This window comes from Cervus canadensis, chromosome 12, assembly GCF_019320065.1.
Source record: "Cervus canadensis isolate Bull #8, Minnesota chromosome 12, ASM1932006v1, whole genome shotgun sequence".
NCBI classification, from domain to species: Eukaryota; Metazoa; Chordata; class Mammalia; order Artiodactyla; family Cervidae; genus Cervus; species Cervus canadensis.
This window is the reverse complement of record NC_057397.1, coordinates 32,048,646-32,070,362: the sequence shown is the minus strand read 5'-3', so window position 1 is coordinate 32,070,362 and position 21,717 is coordinate 32,048,646. Positions and strand designations below refer to the sequence as shown.

Here is a 21,717-nt window from a genome sequence, read left to right as displayed (position 1 = left end):
GCCCTAACTTACCTCAAGTATTTATTTATAGTTCCTATTTAATGTAGAACAAATCCAATGTTAGTGTTAACATTGCATCTCAGTAGTTTCTGAAATGAACCATTATGAGGAAGGGTGGTTCGGAGTTTTGAATCTGAGTTTTGGGGATTTCAAGTGTATGTTCTTATTTTACCCCCCCTCTTTCAGAATGTTAACATTTCTATTAGTTTTTTAAAATGACTAGCTTTTAAGTTTCTTGATACAACTTTAACATGAATATACACAAAGTGTTACTTGTTAAGTGAACAGATACAAAATGTTATATGTTATGAACCAAACCACAGCCCAGTTGTTACTGATTGTTACCCTTAGTAGCTACAGGAACAAATGGGCGCATGCACCCAGAAATGTCAGCCATCAGAGCAGGGGCTTACCTGGAGGAGGTAATGGTAGTCCTGCCTTTTCACCAACCACCAAGACAATTCTCCCTGATCCTGCATTTCTGTCTGGCATTCTTTGGTGGACTTGGAGCCAGAAAGTTTCTTCTTAGAGTCTGTTTTGTATCAAATTCAGGTGCACCAAAGAGAAGATTCATAGTTTGCTTGGACCTGAAGCATTTGGAGATTCTCTAGTTGTGTTGGAGCAGGAACCTAGGGTGGTAGCCATGTACAGTATGATTTTGTGTGTACTTAAAAGCATCCTAAATGACACAGAAATGTGATAATAGCTACTGATATATAGGTGCGTGTGTGTGTGTGCTAAGTCACTTCAGTTGTGTCCGACTCTTTGTGACCCCCTGGACTGTAGCCCGCCAGGCTCCTCTGTCCATGGGATTTTCCAGGCAAGAATACTGGAGTGGGTTGCCATGCCCTTCTCCAGGGGATCTTCCCGACCCAGGGATCGAACTCACATCTCTTAGGTCTCCTCCATTGGCAGGGTTTTTTTTTGTTTGTTTGTTTTTACCACTAGCGCCACCTGGTAAGCCCCATATAGGTACATACTGAGTATTCTAAGTAGCAGGTAGATATCAAAATACTGCATAATCCCAGGATTGTTGAGGATGCAGGCTTGCTATTCCTGTTAACAGACGGGTAGAGATCCTTTACACACATATAACTGCATTTCCTCTTTCATAGTTCGGAAGGGAGTGCCATGGCTGGCAAGGCGACATTTCTGGCCTTGTGCACTTTATCTTTTCTGTCTTCCCTCCTTTCCTTACCTTCTAGGATGCTGCTGACTGTATCTGTCCCAGACTTCTTGCCACACTGGACTCAGATCTGTGTATGTTTGAAGAGGTTATTTTAAGCACTTCATTTTTACTCATCCCTAGGAAGGGTCATGCGTGCTAAGTCACTTCAGTCGTGACTGACTCTGTGCAGCCTTACGGACTGTAGCCTGTCAGGCTCCTCTGTTCATGGGATTCTCCAGGCAAGAATACTGGAGTGGGTTGCCATGCCCTCCTCCAGGGGTTGTTCCTAGCCCAGGGATCGAACCCACGTCTCTTATGTCTCCTGTATTGGCAGGCAAGTTCTTTACCACTAGCGCCAGCTGGGAAGCCAGCTATGATATAAACCTTCCCTGGGTATTTGCTTTTGCAACATTAAAAAGTAAATGCCTCGGTGCTAGAAATATTTGATGATGCATGCTCGCTACAAAAATGCACCACTGATTTGACAGCATTCCACTGATAAGGGGCTGCATGTGCTTTGCTTTTAGAAATCTGGAGAGCTTCTCAGAAAATAAGCATTCATTACTCTCATTACCACAGTTAATTCATGAACTTTACGTGGCAAAAATGAAGAGTGTAAGGAGGATTACTTTTTTTATGGAAAACTCAATGCTTTTGATATTTATTTTAGCAAGAATAATCAGATGCTAGAAATAATTTCAGAGGGGGAAAATATTTCAGATAATCTTTTCTTATTTCTTCTCCCCCAAAACCTTACACACATGTAAGATGTTTTTATAATATTGAGATTTTGAAGGTGTTGTCTTTTTCTGGTATTCTACTATTACATATAGAAATTGAAGGAGAAGGTATTATTGAAAACTGAAGTAATTGCAGGGACATATTAAACCAAAGGGGTGAACAAAAGAAGTTTAAGGTTTGTATGTTGAAATGAAAAATAAGGATAATGGTAAGACTTTATAGTGGGCATTTTTCTTAAAATACATACCTCTACCCCAAACATTAATTTGGAAGCATGAGATAGGCAGGTCAGCCACCAATTCTATAGTTAAAGGAAATGTGATACTGTGTCCAATAAACTGGTGTTAGGGCCCTAGTGGTGTGTGTGTTCAGTGTGTGTGTTTTTGTGTATAGGGGTGTGCTTGTGATGAAAGGCTGTTTTGAGCTGTTGCATAAAGGAATTTGATTTTGTGATTTTTAAAATGAATATTTATTTGGAGACCTCTTAAGGTAATGTAAAAGATGTATAATTTCCTGTGTTTAATGAAATCTATTGTCAGTGTACTAAGAAACATTGGTTTACAACATCTTGAATACTTGATCATTGCAAATTCAGAAAAAAAGTTTTAAAAAAAAGAATAAAATGTGTGTTGGATTGAAATTTGTTTGTCTCTTAAGATTTTGGGGGTTTGAAGAGATGAAGTAATGATGTCAATGTTTTCTCCCACTGTAAAGACACAGGGGCCTTCCCTGATCGTCTAGTGGCTGGGACTCCATGCTCCCAATGCAGGGGACCCTAGTTCGATCCCTGGTTGGGGAACTAGATCCTGTGTGCCACAATTAAGACCTGGTGCAGCCAGGAAAAAAAAAAAAAGACACAGGCATTAGATGAGATGAAATGGGCTTCTGCTTCCTCTGGAAAATGGCATAAATGAACCCCTTACCTAACTGGTAACTTTTCCTTGAAGCCGAATGTCCAATGTGTGAACTATTAGGACTATAGTTTTTAGGAACCTGTGGTAGGGTATTTTCTACTAAGTCACTAAAGAGAATAATTTTAATCTTTTATCTGTTTAGATTCAAACAAAATTTGGGGTTAACAGAACTGTGTGCCTTGAATATGGTTGGTGTTGGTCAGGATAGACTGCTGCTGCTGCTAAGTCGCTTCAGTCGTGTCCGACTCTGTTTGATCCCACAGACGGCAGCCCACCAGGCTCCTCCGTCCATGGGATTTTCCAAGCAAGAATACTGGAGTGGGGTGCCATTGCCTTCTCCGCAGGATAGGCTGTGTTATGCTTAAATAACGTACCAATCCCCAAATCTCAGTGGCTTCATAGCACAAAATTAATTTCTCATTTATAAGACACATCTATGTGGGTCTGTTCTAGAGTCCTATAGGGACCAGCCTGACAGAGGCTCCCTTGTCTTGAAGTTGCACAATTTGGAACTTTCAGAGATGGTTTTTGTCGTAGAGGCAAAGAAAGACGCATAGAGAAAGGCAAAGGGGCTTTTCTCTGTCTCAGACTGGAAGTGACACATTGTGTTAGTCTGAAATAGTGCTGTGTCCCTGCCTAACTGCTGGGATCCTGAAAGTGTTGGGGAGCAGATAGCAGGCATTTGATAGATGTTATTCTTTGCCATGAAGTTGACCATGATAGGTTTAAGGGTCATGAGTCTATTGTTATTTAGTTGCTCAATTGTGTCTAACTGTTTTGTGACCCCAAGGACTGTAGCCTGCCAGGCTCCTCTGTCTGTGGTGTTTTCTAGGCATGAATGCTGGAGTGGGTGGCCATTTACTTCTCCAGGGGATTTTCGAACCCAGCGGTCAAACCTAATGTCTCCTGCATTGCATGTGAATTCTTTACCACTGAGCCACCCAGGAAGCAACTCATGAGTCTAAGAAACTGATAAACCAAAGGAAAGTCTCAAGCATAAAAAAAGAATGATTTCCAAAGGAGTAAATATCAAAACTTGATCACCAAGGCAGTTAAAAGCTCGATTTCCCTAGTCTCTACTGAATAACAAGCTAATCATTGCTTAGGGGGACCAAGAGCTGGCCTGAGCCTAGAGGAAGAATTTGTGGTCAGACTCCAACCCCCATGGGTAAAAAGCACTAGATTTTGAGGCCTTATCTGAAGACCAACAGCATTTTCTAAGTGTACTGGCATCTCAAACTTTTGGGTGAGAGGCAGAAGGAGCTAAATGAGCCTTGGAAATAACAGCGTGACTCATGGACTGAGATGCAAAGTGGCTATATTTAGAACCTAGCTCCGGAGCACTCAGTAGGTGGAAAGCAGGACAATTGATTTCTATTTACCACTCCCTTGCACACCTAAACTAAAAGGTCACAGCGGCCCAAGATACATGGATAATTGGAGAGAGTCTGTGCTTCTGTACTGATTTCTGGGCAAAACTTTCTTTTCCTCCATGGCTTCATGCATTTAACAAAGGAGCCATTTATGCAAAAACCAAATAGTAACCCATACCCAAGTGTACCGTCTTCTCTTCAGTTATGTGTGTAATTTTTTTTTTATTTTTTAAATTTTTTTTATTAGTTGGAGGCTAATTACTTCACAACATTTCAGTGGGTTTTGTCATACATTGATATGAATCAGCCACAGAGTTACACGTATTCCCCATCCCGATCCCCCCCTCCCACCTCCCTCTCCACCCGATTCCTCTGGGTCTTCCCAGTGCACCAGGCCCGAGCACTTGTCTCATGCATCCCACCTGGGCTGGTGATCTGTTTCACCATAGATAGTATACATGCTGTTCTTTCGAAACATCCCACCCTCACCTTCTCCCACAGAGTTCAAAAGTCTTTAAGCAAAAGGATTTCCCTTGAATCTCTTCAATAGCCCACACCTTCAAGGGAGAAGCAGAGCCATTCTAGATATTGCACCATTTAAAATAAACACAGGAGGAAAACAGTTTCTTTTTAAGGAATGAAGACAGCAGAGATGTTCTGAATGGGACCACTCATCTTCCATGCTTCAGCCCCAGACTTGGTAAAACCACAGCATTTTCAGAGCAGTTAAAAAGCATCCGGTTCCTTTTGGTCTTTTAAAAATTGCCCACTGGGCAGAGATGGCCTCCATAGCTTTGGTTTATGGGAGCCAAAAAACATTTTAAACTGCACAGAGTCATGGGGAAGCAAGGAGATCGATATTCAGGGCTCACTCTTGAATTTAAACATCAAAGTTTGATGCAATCCCTGCTCATATTACCAATATAAATCGGTAGAAAGCTAAACTGTTCTTTGGCCTGCTGGAATGGCTAAGATCCTAGGCACTGAAGAAAGAGCAAGCCTGCCACGAATCAAGTTGTTCTAGATGTTTTCTTAGAGAAATGGTAGAGCTGTTACTTTGGAAATCAATATAAAGGGCAGCTTTGCCAAGGGTCCAGGCCCTGGGACCCAGCAGTCTTTAGTTGCAATAGAGTGACACCTAATGGTTATTATGGAAAACACAAACTATAATCTCAACCCTTTGGATTCCCTGGTTGGACTTGGGTGGCTCTGTTGTTCCGGTGTTGTGTCCAACTTTTTATGACCCCATGGACTGCAGCACGCCAGCCTTCCCTGTCCTTCACTATCTCCCAGAGTTTGCTCAAACTCATGTCCATTGAGTCAGTGATGCTATCTAACCATCTTCATCTTCTGCTGTGCCCTTCTCCTCCTGCCCTCAATCCTTCCCAGCATCAGGGTCTTTTCCAATGAGTCAACTCTTCACGTCAGTTGGTCAAAGTATTTGAGCTTTAGCTTCAGCTTCAGCATCAGTCCTTCCAATCACTATTCAGGGTTGATTTCCTTTAGCATTGACTGGCTTGATTTTCTTGCAGCCCAAGAGACTCTCAAGAGTCTTCTCCAGCACAGAATCTGCCTGCAGTAGGAGACCTGGGTTCAACCCCTGAGTCAGGAAGTTCCCCTTGAGGAGGAAATGGCAACCCATTCCAGTATTCTTGCCTGGGAAATCCCATGGATACACTGAGGATTGTAAGGACACAAATGCTCTGCCTTACTGGAGAACAGAGGAACCAGAAATCAAACTGCCAACATCTGCTGGATCATCAAAACACCAAGAGAGTTTCAGAAAAACATCTGCTTTATTGACTATGCCAAAGCCTTTGACTGTGTGGATCACAACAAACTGTGGAGAATTTTTCAAGAGATGGGAATACCAGACCAGCTGATCTGCCTCCTGAGAAATCTATATGCAGGTCAAGATGCAATAGTTAGAACTGGACATGGAACAACAGATGGGTTATAAATCAGGAAAGGAGTACGTCAAGGCTGTATGTTATCACCCTGCTTATTTAACTTTATGCAGAGTACATCATGAGAAACACTGGGCTGGATGAAGCACAAGCTGGAATCAAGATTGCTAGGAGAAATATCAATAACCTCAGATATGCAGATGACACCACTGTTATGGAAGAAAGCAAAGAAGAACTGAAGAGCCTCTTGACGAAAATGAAAGAGGAGAGTGAAAAAATTGGCTTAAAACTCAAAATTCAGAAAACTAAGATCATGGCATCTGGTCCCATCACTTCATGGCAAATAGATGGGGAAACAGTGGAAACAGTGACAGACTTTATTTTTTTGGGCTCCAAAATCACTGAAGATGGTGACTGTAGCCACGAAATTAAGACAATTGTTCCTTGGAAGAAAAGCTATGACCAACCTAGACAGCATATTAAAAAGAAGAGACATTACTTTGCCAATAAAAGTCTGTCTAGTCAAAGCTATGGTTTTTCCAGTAGTTATGTATAGATGTGAGAGTTGGACTATGAAGAAAGCTGAGCACCAAAGAATTGATGCTTTTGAACTGTGGTGTTGGAGAAGACTCTTGAGAGTCCCTTGGACTGCAAGGAGATCAATCAAGTCAATCCTAAAGGAAATCAATCCTGACTATTCATTGAAAGGACTGATGCTGAAGCTGAAACTCCAATACTTGGACCACCTGATGTGAAGAACTAACTCATTGAAAAATACCCTGATGCTGGGAAAGATTGAAGGCAAGAGTAGGAGTGGATGACAGAGGAGAGATGGTTGGATGGCACCACCAATGCTATGGACATGAGTTTGAGTAAGCTCTGGGAATTGGTGATGGATGGGGAAGCCTGGCATGCTGCTGTCCATGGGGTCGCAAAGAGGCAGACATGACTGAGGGACTAAACTGACTGGAGAACAGTTTGAGCAAATTCTGGGAGATAGTGAAGGACAGAGAGGCCTGGCATGTCGCAGTCCACGGGGTCACGAAAGAGTTGGACACAACTTAGCACCTGAACAACAGGAACAAGAACAGAGCTACCTGAGTCCAACCCAGGAACCAGAAGGGCCGAGATGTTGGAGAACTGTCCCAGGGAATTAGCACTGTCTTTCTTGGGCATGTTTTGGAAAAGCAGCCTGTCTGCTAAGTGTCTGCCATCCTTGACTCAAACCTATTTTATAGTCAAAGAAGCTGTGTTAGAGTGTTTGTGTGACTTTTCCAAGCTCATGCAGAAAGTAAAAATTAGAGTTTGTGGTGAAGTTGGTCTTCTCTAATTTCATGTCCATCATTCTTTCCACTACTGACCAGATGGGGTCCCCACTGTGGCCTCTCTTTTCACTGATGTGGTGTGTGTGCCCCCATGTGTGTTGAAATGGGGAAAGTGGACAGGGTTGGCCCTCACCTCTCCTAAATCTCTTCCTCTTCTAAATCCGTGGAGGGCACGCAGATGACCATCAGCACACTCATGTGGGCATCAGCTTTGTCACAGATCATAGGAGACCCACCTGCCAGCAAATTTCCAGGGGCCTTTCGAGATCTGAGTAGTTTCCGTCAAGCCCTTTACGCAGAGTAGCTACTTAAACAGAAGTAGAAAGAGTTATTGAACTACAGTGGAATTTCCTCCAGGATAGCAACATTTGGTTTATTCACATCTTACAAGGCAGGAAAGAGGAAGAAGGCACAAGGGTGCGTCTTTGGACAGCACTTATTACCTTGGATTCTTCCCTCTTGAAGTCATGGTGTTAGGGACTGGACAATGTCCCCTCAAAATTCACATATTGAAGCCCAAATCTCCTGTGTGAAGGTATCTGGAAAGAGGACTTTAAAGAGGTGAAGTTAAATGAGGTCCTAACAGTGGAGCCCTGATCCAGTATGACTAGTGTTTTCATAAGAAAAAGAGCCCCCACCACCGGGAAATAGACACACAGAGAAAAGGACATGAGGATACAGAAGAAAGTGGTCCTCTGCCAGCCGAGGAGAGATGTCTCTGGGGAAACCATACCTTCTGATAGCTTGGTCTTGGACTTCTAGCCTCCGGAAGTGACAAAATAAATTTCTGTTGTGTAAGCCACAGCAGTCTGGTACTCTGTTACAGTAAATAGATAAAGATGGTTTTGGGCTTCCCTGGTGGTTCAGCGGTCAAGAATCCACCTGCCAATGCAGGAGACTTGGGTTCAATCCCTGGAGGAGGGCATGGCATCCCACTCCAGTATTCTTGCCTGAAGAATTCCATGGACAGAGGAGCCTGGTGGGCCACAGTCCATGGGGTCATAAAGAGTTGGACACAACTGAGTGACTGAGCCCTCATGTACAGATGGTTTCCTTCATTATCCAGGGGTTGAACTGGCAGGTCCCACAGTTCTTTGCTTTTTTTTTTCCCCTTTACTATTAACGTTCTGAGCTCTGGACATTTCATAGATTGTTAGCCTCTCTATCTGAAGGGGAGAAAGCTCCTCAGGAGATCTAGAGCAGAAGGAGGTATATGGAACTTGTCAATCAGAAAACTTGAGGTCTTGGAAGGTGGTGAGGAATTCACCAAATTTCATGATCACCAAAGAATTCAAACTTCCTTCTGGGTGGGGGGAGTGGGCTGTCCTCTTGCTTTTGAAAAACTCCATTTCTGATGCCTAAGACTGGCTACATAATTTGCAGGTTCAGTGAAAAATGGGAACATGGGGTCCCTTGTTCAAAGACTATTGAGAATTTCAAGATGGCAACAGTAGAGAATTCAGCCCAGCACTGGCCACTTTGTAGCTGCCCAGGTTGCCTGCCCAGGGAAGCCGCCTTTGACTGCCTCTGCAATACCCCTCTGGACATCAGTGAGGCAAATCCATGTTGAAATCATCAACTGGAGAATGTTCTATAACATACAGTGACTTTGGATCAATTTTCCAAATAAGGATAATGTTCAATCATATTCATTGAGGGACTTCCCTGGTGGCCCAGTGGTTAAGATTCTGTGCTCCCAATGCAGGGGGCACAGGTTCGATCCCTAGTCGGGGAACTAAGATCCCACAGGCCACAACGTGTGGTCAAAAAAAAGTGAAAAAAGAAATTATGTACATTTAGATCAGGACTCCATTTTACTTGCAAGGGATGAGTGTACAACAGAAACTTGGTTAAGTTCATTTCTCTGAAACAGGTAAAGTTTAAACTCCTTTTATTTCAAGAAATAGTGCTTCTAGACTTTCCTGAAGCCAGAATTGTTCTATAAAAGTATCACAGAATATTACACAAGATTTTAAAAAACACAATACGCTTCCTAATAACTTGAAACCTTTTTTACAAAGCATGTCATTCATGACCATAAATATGTTTCATCTGTCATTCAGCCGGTGACACACACATCTGATAAAGAGTTAATTTTAACATATGTACAGAGTCTATGATAAAGACAAAGTTATCAAAGATTCAACTCTAACATATTAGGTTTTCTTTAAAAGAGTTTACCTTAAACACGTAAAGGTAACATAACTTACCTATGCATTTGATTATCTAAAAATAAAATGAAAATTACTGTTAAGCTAAAAAATACCTTCTTGGGAAGTTGGCTAGGATACTGCAAACTCTCAGTGAGGTAATAATCCTTTTGCTGGTACTGAAACATCTAAATAGGACAAATATTTTCAAGAACACAGAATTTCAAAAGCAGTTTTCACTTATGCCTTTAAAAAAATCAGAACCTGGTGAAGGCCTTAAAAGTAACCATACAACACATATGGTGCATTTAAATTATGAAACATTCATGAGTTTGTTTTACTGAAGAAAAATTCCTTATATAAATTCAAAACTAGATATATTTTCTCAACACTTAAGCTTATTAGCCAGGTCAAGAAAACAAAACCAAGATTAAAAAAAAGTCTTCAGTCCTTTTATCCTGTTAAGCAAATAATAAAATTTTAGCAGTTTTAAGCAGATGATGAACACTTTGAGGCTAGGCACAGAGAAAGCAGGCAATCTTTGTTTTGTTTATTTGTTTATTTTTACCGCCAACATCCTTAGCCATGCCTTTCTGCTAATCGATTTTAGCAAGTCGAGGTAAAACACATGCATTATTTTCTGGCAAAAGCGTATGCTGAACAATATGTGATGATACTGTCTGTCATCCTTGGGGTCCATTTTCCTTTGTCACACTGAGAGCAAGCAGTGAGACTGTGACAAGCCTGGGGAAAAAAATAAGACTAACCAAATAGACATGGCATTCCCATCTCAAAGTGCAAAAATCACTGCGTGAAAAATGAGGGCATTGAAAAATTCCAGTGGTTAAAAATGAATCGAAACCACATAACGCACGCAGTGGAAAACAGATTGAAATTTCACTGAGGATGTCAAGTTTCAGAAACTCAGAAAGGCACAATTCTAGCCATCTTGACTGGATAACATTTGTATACGCACATCTCTAGAACTTTCAAAGGTTAATACTGTTTTAGTGCCCCCCCCCAAACAAACAAAACCCTACAAATGCACCTTTCTTTCTATTCTTGACAAATATTCGTGACTTAGAAGACCAAGTCCCTAGGTGCATGCCACTTGTGTCCGCACTGACTTCCACTGCACAGGTGTACCTGGGGCAGTTTGGAATGCTGGTTGTCATGATCGCCTTTATTAGTTTACTAAGAACAATTAAAAAAAAAAATACTGTGTTTAGGGTAAGGTCACATGGCATCTAATCGGAGGAGAGTGGGAAGGAGGCACTGCCTTCTAGACTCTGTAGGCCCACTGTCCTGTGGTTCTTCTCCACTTGGTTTGATGTCCTCTCTGTGATGCTGGAGGAAATAGGCGGCCCCCTGGCAGACTCTCTGATCACCAGGTCAGTGGAGTTAACATCAGGACATGCAGGAAGACGCAGCTGATCTTCGGAAACATCTTCCTTTGGACGATCATCCTGGGGACGGCCCTTCGGCTGCCTGGGTCTAGGCTGCACCAGCTCTGTCATGCCATCGCCGCTGAAATCAGTTTCAAGGTGATTGATCCCTTCATGCTCCATCCATTTGTCAGTTTTATGATTTCTCCAGTGTTCAGAATCCAAACGATGAACTTCGGGAATGTCGTTGTTCCATTCAAGTTGACTGTCTGGACTGAATGTTGGTCGGCTGGAATGCAGGGTAGGAAGGTCAGCCAGCAAGGTCAAAGGAGGCGCTGCCCTACCCCCACCCCTGGGGTCTTCATCCATCTCTGCTGGGGCCAAGAGGTCAGCAGACACAGCCAGGAACCCATCACTTGGAGCACTTTTAGTCTCATTGGCTTGGTTTTGCTCATGGTGACTGTTCAGCAGTGCAAATACTCTATCTACATCCTTCAAGTAATTAGTCCAGTCAGCCAGACTAAGTCTATAGTTTTGTCTGTCCTTGTAGGCGCTTCCATTCACGCTGTACACATCCTCCGGGCCTTGCCAGTTGCCGTCTGCAGTGAGACTGGGCAGATTAACCTTCCCATCCATCCCATAACTGTCCTCTGTGAAGAGAGATGAAGGTGGATCATTAGTGAGAAAAGATGTTCAGCCTATTGAATAAGAAACTTGCATTGTTTTTGTGGCACAAAGCAATTTGAAATAAAACATGGAAAAGTATGTGTCTCTAGTAATTTGTTATCAAGGACTGGCCTTAGGTTACAGGAGTGACCTAATGAGAATGAACTTTGGGAAGAAGGCTGAACGAGTGAGGAATTCTATGACAGGCTTGGTTGGTACGGGGAATACACTGGTATTACCTGTCAGAGGGCTTATGATTTACTCCTGGCTTTACTCAAGTCACCTATATAACCAGGAATTCAAGTTTGTTAGTCCCTCTGAGTCTTGGGCCCTCCTCTGCCAAATACAGCTATGTGTTAAAACCTTTATTACATACAGAACCACTAGATGAATGATGTTGCAGAGTAATTTAATGTCATTGACAACACTTTGTAAGATATTTTTATTTTATTATTTTATACTCCCTGACAGTATAAAAGCACATTTGAATGCAATTAAATATTTGCATCTATTTAACTTCAAATTAGATCTGTTTCTTTGATTGTTTTTGTTTTTGTTTTTTTTTCTCTAAAAATTCTATCCTTGAAAGAAACCAACCACTGAGTGGTTTTGCACAGCATTCAGTGAACCCACCGGCTTTCTCGCTCTGATTTTTCTACATCATCAAGATGACTATAGTTCTGCAGAAAACAATGTCTTTTCCCTAGGTGTGCCCAAGTACCACTTAAGAAGAGGTGGCCTAGATGAAGGCAATGAACTACCTAGAAAGCAGTACAGAGAATCCTAGAATCTTCAAATCACCTGTAAGTTAAAAAAAAAAATTAAACCGAATCCCAGTAGAGCTGTGTGTCACACTTTGGGCACCAGCCCTGGGAAGACTGTATAGAAGAGAAAAGAAGGAAGTGAGAATGGGATCAAAGACGGATTTGAAACCCTTGCTGGAAAGAATGTCAACCTGTCGTATAAAACTCTGTCGAGTCTCGGTAAACTGTGGTTGCGACAATGAAGAAAAGACTGAAGGGAGCATGAATGGAGATGACAGTCTTGAAAGGCATCACTTTGGGGGGAAAAAGGATACAAAGGAAGAGAGAAATGGCCTTCAAAAACTGGGTGATAAAGGAAAAAAGAAGCCAAGAGGGTGAGCTTTCAGTCCTGTAATAAAAAAAGAGAAATAGACAAATCGGACGACACACAACCTCTTACAACCCCATCCCCCAAAAATAATACAATAAAAAGTTAAAAAAAAAAAAAAAAGTATGCTTGGTTACACTGACAGAAAAGGATCTTCTTAAACTAGGCATCTTGGAAATACTTGAAGTCCCTGAAATTAATAAAAGCAGTCTAAATATAAACACAACTGTTACAAAAGAAAATAAAAAATAAGTATAAAAAGTCTACCATCTTATGAAAGTGTTCCTGCCAAAATAAACCAGAAAGTGAAGAAAACCACTATATAATGCTGTTAAGTAAATGAAATCTTCTCAATCAAGTATCCGAGGATGTGAAAGCCACCTTAGATCAAACATGAAAGTATGAACCAAGGATTGTATACCCAGCCAAGCTCTCCTTTAAGTATCAAGGCTACAGGAAAACAGTTTCAAACATGGAAGAATGCAAAGAACATGGGACACATCAGCTCATCTTGAACAGTCTCCCAGTGGATGAGTTTCATTCAATCACGAAATCACTGGGGAAACTTCAGCAAAAGGATGAGTGGTGAGCATTTAACACATTTATCAGATCCAGGAGTGAAACAAAATTAGTAAGGCAAAGAACAGAAAAATGACATATCTAATTAATAAATATTGATAATAAATCAAAACCCTGGTTCTTAAAAAAAAAAAGGATCCAAACAGTAACTAGCTCACCTAATTATGAAAAAAGGGACCAATTTAAAATAGACAAAATAGATAATGACAAGGGAGAAATAACGATTGAAATATACAAAATTTAAAAAGTAAACAAGTACTCTGGAGACATCAACGCAAATCAATGGAAAAAACCTAGATGAAACATAATTGTCTAGGAAAATATGTTTTATTGAAATTGATCCAATAAAGGTAGAAAGTTTAAACAGAACAAGTCCCAAAGAAGGAAAATAAAGGTTTATTAGCTTTATATAATTATATGTTTATAAAAACTACTTAAGAACTTTCTATCAGTGTTATAAGAACTATGCGACAAAGAAGCTTCCCTGGGCTCAGCAATCCAGCTGCCAATGCAGGAGACATGGGTTCAATCCCTGGGTTGGGAAGATCCCCTGGAGGCAGACATGGCAACCCACTCCAGTATTCTTGCCTGGAGAATTCTATGGACAGAGGAGCCTGGTGGGCTACAGTCCACCGGGTTGCAGAGAGTTGGACATGACTTAGCGACTAAAATAACAAACAACAAAGAAGGACAGGTCACTATAGTTTCACAGGAGGATTTTACCAAGCCTTCAAGGAAAAGAACATCTCAATGCTATACTAACTGTTCCAGAGCATAGAAGGTCACAGCAAACTGTGAAGCTCTTTCTACGAAGCAAGTCTAACCTTGTTCGCTGTGGCAGGCAGAAGAGTGTACTCATCTTCCAAAGATGTCCACATCCTAATCCCCAGAAACTAGGTATTGTTGCCTTACCTGCAAAAGGGACTATACAAATTTGAACTAAGTTATGGTTTCTGAGGTGGGGAGGTTATCCTAGAGTAGCCAGGTGGGGCCAATGTCATCTCAAAGGTCCTTTTTAGGAAAAGGAGGGCAAGTGAGTCAGAGAAAATGTGACCTTGGAAGCAAAAGGGTGTGTATGTTGGCAGGGGAACAGGTAGGTATTGAGACTTGAAGATGCTGAATTTTCAACTTTGAAGATAGAGGAAAGGGCCGTGAACAAGGAATGCAGGCAGCTTCTAGAAGCTGGAAAAGGCAAGGAAATGGACTCTTCTCTAGAGGCCCTAGAAGGAACACAGGGATTTTAGTCCAGTAAACCATTTCAGACTTCTAACTTCTAGAAATGTCAGAGAATAAGTTTGTGTTGCTTTAAGGCATGGGGTAGGGATCACTTGATGGTATGATGGTAAAGAATCTGCCTGCAGAGCGGAGACCCTGGTTTGATTCCTGGGTCAGGAAGATCCCCTGGAGAAGGGAATGGCAACCCACTCCAGTATTCTTGCCTGGGAAATCCCGTGGACAGAGGAGCGTGGCAGGCAAAGAATCTGACACAACTTGGCAACTAAACAACAACAACAGGCATGGGGGTAATCATTAGTTATGACAGTAATACGAAACCAATACCTAAAAAGATAACATCGCATAAACACAAAGACAGTTTCAGACTGAATCATTTATAAGATGACACAAAAATCCTAAATAAAATATTAGTGAAGAGAATTCAATATTATATTAAGAAAATAACATATGATGGTCTAGCAAAATTTATTCCAGAAATGTAAGGTTAGTTGGTCCACTCTTAGCAAATTTATTAATATAACATATCGTATTAGTAGATCTAAAGAGAAAAATTATCTGAGTATCTCCATAAATGCTGAAAAGGTTTTTGACAACCTCAACATTCATTAAATACCAAAACCACTAAAAATTACTAAAAAAGAATTGATGGCTATTTCCCTAACATAACAAAAACATATATATCTTAGTCCTAAAGCCTGCTTCTCACTTCACTTCATGGAAAAATCCTGAAATTACTTTCACTAAGAACAGGGACAAGATAACATTGTACTGAAAATATTAGCTTATTCAATCAGATAAATCAATGAGACACATAAATGGGAAAACAAGCAAAACTATCTCTGCAAATGCTTGACAGTATACCTGGGAAATCCAAGAGAATACGTGACAAAGCTGACTGAAAAGAAATTTAAAAGGTAGCAGGTAGTAAAATTAATGTACAGAAACCAACAGCCCTCGTATACATAAACAATTATCAAGTAGACGTTTTAATAATGGGTGAAAACTTTGTTTATGTAGTAACAAAAACAATAAGGTGTTTATAAATACACTTAACAAGAAATGTGCAAAACCTTTAAGAAAATACTTTTTAAAAGCTCCTGAAAGACCCATAAATATAAAGACCCATAAATATACTTGGCCAAATGGAAAAATGTCCTTTGTTTGACAGAGCATCACAAAGATATAAATTCTTTTCAATAATTAATATTTTATAATAACTATAAATATAGTTATAATTTCTAAAAATTGTGAATCACTATAAAGTACACCTGTAACTTATGTAATATTGTACATCAAATATATTTCAATAAAAAAAACCAACTCTTCCTGACAATTCTTTCAGAAACCAGGTGGAAAAATGGTCAAAGGCAAAGCCAGATGATCTACAAAATATGCCAAATTTGCAGTTGGTGTGAGTTAACAATTCTGCAATTCCTCTCTGTGTGCGGCAGCATTGAGAAAAGGACCGAGTCCGCCGAGGATAACAGGAACTGGATTCCAGGGCCCGCCTGTTCCCCCGGGCACTCTTCTGCGCTGGGTGCAGACCGCACAGCGCCACCCAGTGGCCCTGGTCCCGACTCACACTAGCAGCCCTAACGCAGGTCCCCTTCATTGTCTTAGGAAGCCAACCTCACCTCCGACCCTCTAACTTCAAACCCTGGTCTTGACTCGTCTCTTGGTTGAGTGCCTTAAAGAGAAAAGGCCAACCGTACTAGCAAGGCAGCTTGAAAAGAAAATGGAGCCCTGGGATGTGACCGAGAGAAGAGAGCTTTCTCAGGGCAACACAGAAACAGTTGCTCAGTTGTGTCTGACTCCTTGAGAACCCATGGACTGTAGCCTGCCAGGCTCCTCTTTCCATGGGATTCTCCAGGCAAGAATACTGAAGTGGGTCGCCATTTCCTTCTCCAGGGGATCTTCCCAAGTTAGGGATCGAACCCAGGTCTCCTGCATTGACAGGAAGATTCTTTACTGTCTGAGCCACCAGGGGCGCTCAGGACAATATAGAGCAGGGCAGACAAGGCTGCATTTTCTCCTTTTGATCTCAAGAGATTCCGGTGGTTCAGAGAATGCATTTGTGTGCTGAACTCTGGGTTGCCAATGAGTGATGATGGAGATGGTGCTGGCTCTGATAAGATCTCTTTTTGGGTTTCTTATAAAATATAGTAGCATTCTTTTATCATTTACTATCCCCTTTCGCATACCACTTTTCTTCATGTGAATTTTTTGCACCCCATATTATTATACCTGACTAGTAATACCCATCATTCCTGGGGCTTGCTATATGTCAGGCTCTGTTCTCAGTTTCTGACTAGCAAGACTGGGATTTGAACCCAAGGCAGGCTGGCTTCAGCATCCGTGCTCTCACCACAATACTGCACAGCCTGTAACACACAAGTATGTCACCCTTAACTGTCTGCGAGGCATGCGCTGTTGCCACAGGGACAAGTGAATCAAAATGAGCAAAAGGGGGTCCTTAAAAAACTGAAAGTAGAACTACCATATAATCTAGCAATCCCACTCTTGGGCATTTATCCAGAGAAAACTCTAATTTGAAAAAATAAATGCACCCCAATGTTCATAGCAATAATACTCACAATAACCAAGACATGGAATCGATGGAAGTGTATATAGAGGAATGGATAAAGAAGATGTACATATATACAATAGAATAGCACTCAGGCATAAAAAAGAATGAAATAATGTTATTTGCAGCAACATGGATGGACCTAGAGATGATCATACTAAGTGAAATAAATCAGAGAAAGTCAAATATCATATGATATCACTTATATGTGGAATCTAAAAAAGATACCAATAAACTTATTTACAAAAGAGAAACAGACTCACAGACATAGAAGACAAAGTTATGGTTACCAAAGAGGACAGAGAAAGGGGAGGGTAAATTAGGAGTATGGGATGAACAGATGTCTGTATAATATAACATGGATAAACACAGTCTCACTGTATAGCACAGGGAACTATATTCAATATCTTATAATAACCTATATAGGAAATAATCTGAAAAAGAACGGATAAGACATGAAGCATAGCATATAGCATAGCGTGTGTGCTCAGTTGGGTCCAACTCTTTGTGACCCCATGGACTGTAGCCTGTCAGGCTCCTCTGTCCGTGGGATTCTCCTGGAGTGGGTACCATCTCCTTCTCCAAGATATATGTGTAAAACTGAATTGCTCTGGTGTACACCAGAAATGAATACAACATTGTAAACCAACTATACTTCAAGAAAATGAAAAAGTCGACTTTACACGTAAAAAAAAAAAGCAAAAGCAATGTGAACAGGAGGTATGGTCACTGAGGGTGGGCCCCGGGTGGCCTGCTGGCGGGCAGGGCTCGGACAGAAGGGTCAGGAAGCAGCCGTGCCAGCATCAGGCTGCCAAGAACTGACCGTCTGGCCCACACAGCCACGGGCACACACCATGACTGCCAGAGAAGCTCAAAGGTCAGCAGCGTCAGTTCTCACAGGCAACGAGAAAAATAAACACCCCATTAACCTGTGGATCCTATTCTATTTTGCAACACAGAAATTATTACTTTCAACTCAAGCCAACAATTATTTCCTGAGTCATGGTGGCCACGTTACTGAACTGTATCCTTACTGTGAGCTTGTCCTAACTGGAAAATGAATAAGCAAAGCATCTCAGCTGCCCCTGCCTTATGCACCTACCATGCCAAAAAGAACAACAGCAACAAAAAAAGAAATTGAACTAGGGAGCAGACTTTTTAAAGACCTTCTAAATATGTCTAAGGATTAACCCACAAAATTGAAGGCGGTATAAAAAATCTTCTGTAGTCAGTCTTGTACAAGATACATCTTCTAAAATATTCTGCTGAATTTTCAAGTTCCAAATTCTTCAGGTGTGTTCATTATCATTTTTATCAAAGGTTTTTGTAATCAAGTTTCACGATTGAAAATGCACTTTAATTAGTTTTCTTCTTTTTTCTTTCTTTCCAGTTTTTGGTGGCACTGCTTGGAATGTGGGATCTTAGTTCCCTGACCAGGGACGGAACCCAGGCCCACTGCATTGGAAATTCAGTGTCTTAACCACTGGACTGCCAGAGAAGTCACCTAATTAATTTTCTTAAAAAAAAAAATCTTAAAGGATCGAAGCTTCCAAAATCCTGGGAGGACTCAGCATGGGTAAACTGGGACAGTAGTTTTTCCGACCTTTCTACATCTGCTGCCTGTCAATCTAACAGAATACAATGAACAGGGGAGGTTACATCAAACACTGCCTTTGAGTGTCCAGTGAGAACACAGGTGTGACAGGTTGATATTTTCCCGTTTCATCATCTCCTGCCTATGGTGAGGATAGCGGCTGAAAGGTAGTTTGCATCATGGATTATGAAGTGGTAGAGTCTGAAAAGCCAGTCATTTTGAGTTAAAGAGGATCCTTAAATTTGTCCATTTGTAAGGAATTTAGAAGGAAAAAAAAAGCAACAAGGTCACCGTGCACAGAGTTTCGTGACGCGTTACCAGGGAAGGGGTGACATCAACAACTAAAGTCACCAAGGGCATGCCAAAATGACCCCAGAAACGACGGCTTTGGCCCCATTTAGTGCTGGTGGTGATGGTGATCAGGGCAGGGGGAGTCCCGGATGTGCGTGCTGAGTTGCTTCAGTTGCATCTGACTCTTCGTGACCCTATGGGCTGCAGCCTGCCAGGCTCATTTGTCCATGGGTTTCTCCAAGTAAGAATACTGGAGTGGATTGTCGTGCCCTCCTCTAGGGGATCTTCCTGACTCAGGAATCGAACCTTGAGTCTCCTGCGTCTCCTGCACTGCAGTCCTGGAAAGCCCAAATCCCTTTTCTTTTTTTTTTGGTTTCTATAGCTTTATTCTCCCCGCCCCCCCATTTATTTTTATTAGTTGGAGGCTAATTACTTTACAATATTGTAGAGGTTTCTGCCATACATTGACATGAATCAGCCATGGATTTACATGTATTCCCCATCCTGATCCCCCCTCCCACCTCCCTCTCCACCCGATCCCTCTGGGTCTTCCCAGTGCACCAGGCCCGAGCACTTGTCTCATGCATCCAACCTGGGCTGGTGATCTGTTTCACCCTAGATAATATACATGTTTCGATGCTGTTCTCTCGAAACATCCCACCCTCGCCTTCTCCCACAGAGTCCAAAAGTCTGTTCTGTACATCTGTGTCTCTTTTTCTGTTTTGTATATAAGGTTATCATTACCATCTTTCTAAATTCCATATATATGTGTTAGTATACTGTATTGGTCTTTATCTTTCTGGCTTACTTCACTCTGTATAATGGACTCCAGTTTCATCCATCTCATTAGAACTGATTCAAATGAATTCTTTTTAATGGCTGAGTAATATTCCATTGTGTATATGTACCACAGCTTCCTTATCCATTCGTCTTATAGCTTTATTCTTAAAGTCTCAAATAGATGCTAGGTGAAAAATATTACATAGTGACTTTTACAGGCATTATTTTCAAAAATCATTCCTAAGAAAGATAAATTGTATTCAATTAAATTGATTTCAAAAATCCATTACATATTGTTTCTAGCTGGTTCTTCAATAATTACTTAATAGTTTCATTGTCTTCCATGTATGACTTAGATTCATGATCAAAAGTAGTAAATCTCTGCTTTGGTACCATTGTAGTTTTCATTTTTCCAAAAGTTTTTACTTTTGGTGAAGTCCAATTTGTCCAAATATTGAAAAATTTCTCTTTTAGAATTTGTGTTTTTATGTCATATTAAAAAATCCCTTTAATCACGACTGGAATGGAGAGAACATTCTTCATCTCAGAGCTATCGGAGGATGGCTTGTGAAGAAGAACTCTTCCTCAGCTCCAACCAGATTTATGTCTATATCTTTTACTTCTGTCATGAGAGAAATAAAAGAGGGCCAGATGGAACATCCCTTGGCTGTAGAATTGAGTGCCTCATAAAATAACTGTAAAGTCAATGTCTAGTGTGGGGTCTGCTTAAAATGCCCTGTTTGAGAAATGTCTTAAAGGGACCCCCAGGAGGCAGACAGATGAGTCCCAGTGTGTGAGATAGTATTACCTCATTAGCACATGGCCCCGGCGAGAGACCAGCTTAGGAGGGGGTTTTCTGTTCTGTTTTATGCATGCTGGGGGAGGGGACCCAGGGTGGGTGTGGGGGCAGAGTGAGGAAAGGGAAGAAAAAAGACAAGAGGGAAGAGAAAAAGACGACAGAGAGAGATGTTATCACGGATCCTCAAAAGTCCAAGCTCCTTTGTCTTGTTTGATGCTTACACCTTCCCCACCACCACCCAGCTTCTCCCGGCACCAATAAACTGCCCTTAAAAGAAGGCATGTAACAGCTTCCCTAGTGGCTCAGATGGTAAAGAATCCGCCTGCAAAGCGGGAGGCCTGGGTTCGATCCCTGGGTCAGGAAGAGGCCCTGGAGAAGGGGATGGCAACCCACCCAGTATTCTTGCCTGGAGAATCCCATGGAAAGAGAAGCCTGGCGGGCTACAGTCCACAGGGCTGCAAAGAGTCGGACACGACTGAATACAAGCACAAGCAAGCAAATACATATGCAGCTTGCCTGTGCTTAAAAAAAAAAAAGGAATCTGAGACCACAGCTCAGCAGGCTTGAGGGAGGGCAGGGCCACCAGCACATCCTGGAAGGGCAATATTCTTCAGTTTCTCCAAGACAATATCAAAACGTGTAACACCAACGAAGTCCATATTCCTTTGATGGAATCATTTCTCCCAGGAGGATTCAGGAACTAAGCCGTGCCTCAGTTTCCCCGCAGTAAGGTAGTAAGGACAGGTCCCTCCCGCCCCACACAGCATGCTTCTGACAGACCTGCCTGAGGTCTCAGCAGGGAGTAGAAGGTTATGAGCAAGGGCTGACCCAGTCACCGGGAGTTTGGGGTCCTCCTCCCCGACCCCAGAGCACAGGGAGGCAGGAGGGCTACTCGGGTGGGGGTGGCTAGAGGGAAAGAAGAAGACTGGGCCCAGGGCTGGTCTTCAAGCTTTTGTGTGTCAGGCACTATTGTCTCCATGATGTGCTGAGACCTTCCTGCGAGTCTCGACTCTAGGTACATGGACCCCCACTTTCCCCCTTCACACACCACCACTCTACAGAGCTTCTGAGCCCCAGCGTGGCTGCTTTGATCA

At 41.8% G+C, this 21,717-nt stretch overlaps 1 protein-coding gene across 6 annotated transcripts in view; it reads right to left on the bottom strand.

Annotated features, from left to right (window-relative positions):
- Nucleotides 1-9,302: 9,302 nt before the first annotated feature.
- Nucleotides 9,303-21,717, bottom strand: part of SULF1 (sulfatase 1) — a 188,440-nt gene continuing 176,025 nt past the window's right edge. For all 6 annotated transcript variants that reach the window (XM_043484098.1, XM_043484097.1, XM_043484096.1 and 3 more), the window contains one exon: nucleotides 9,303-11,613. In XM_043484098.1, coding sequence (XP_043340033.1) covers nucleotides 11,583-11,613 — 31 coding nt within the window. In that variant the 3' untranslated portion in view covers nucleotides 9,303-11,582. The remainder of the gene's footprint in view (nucleotides 11,614-21,717) is intronic.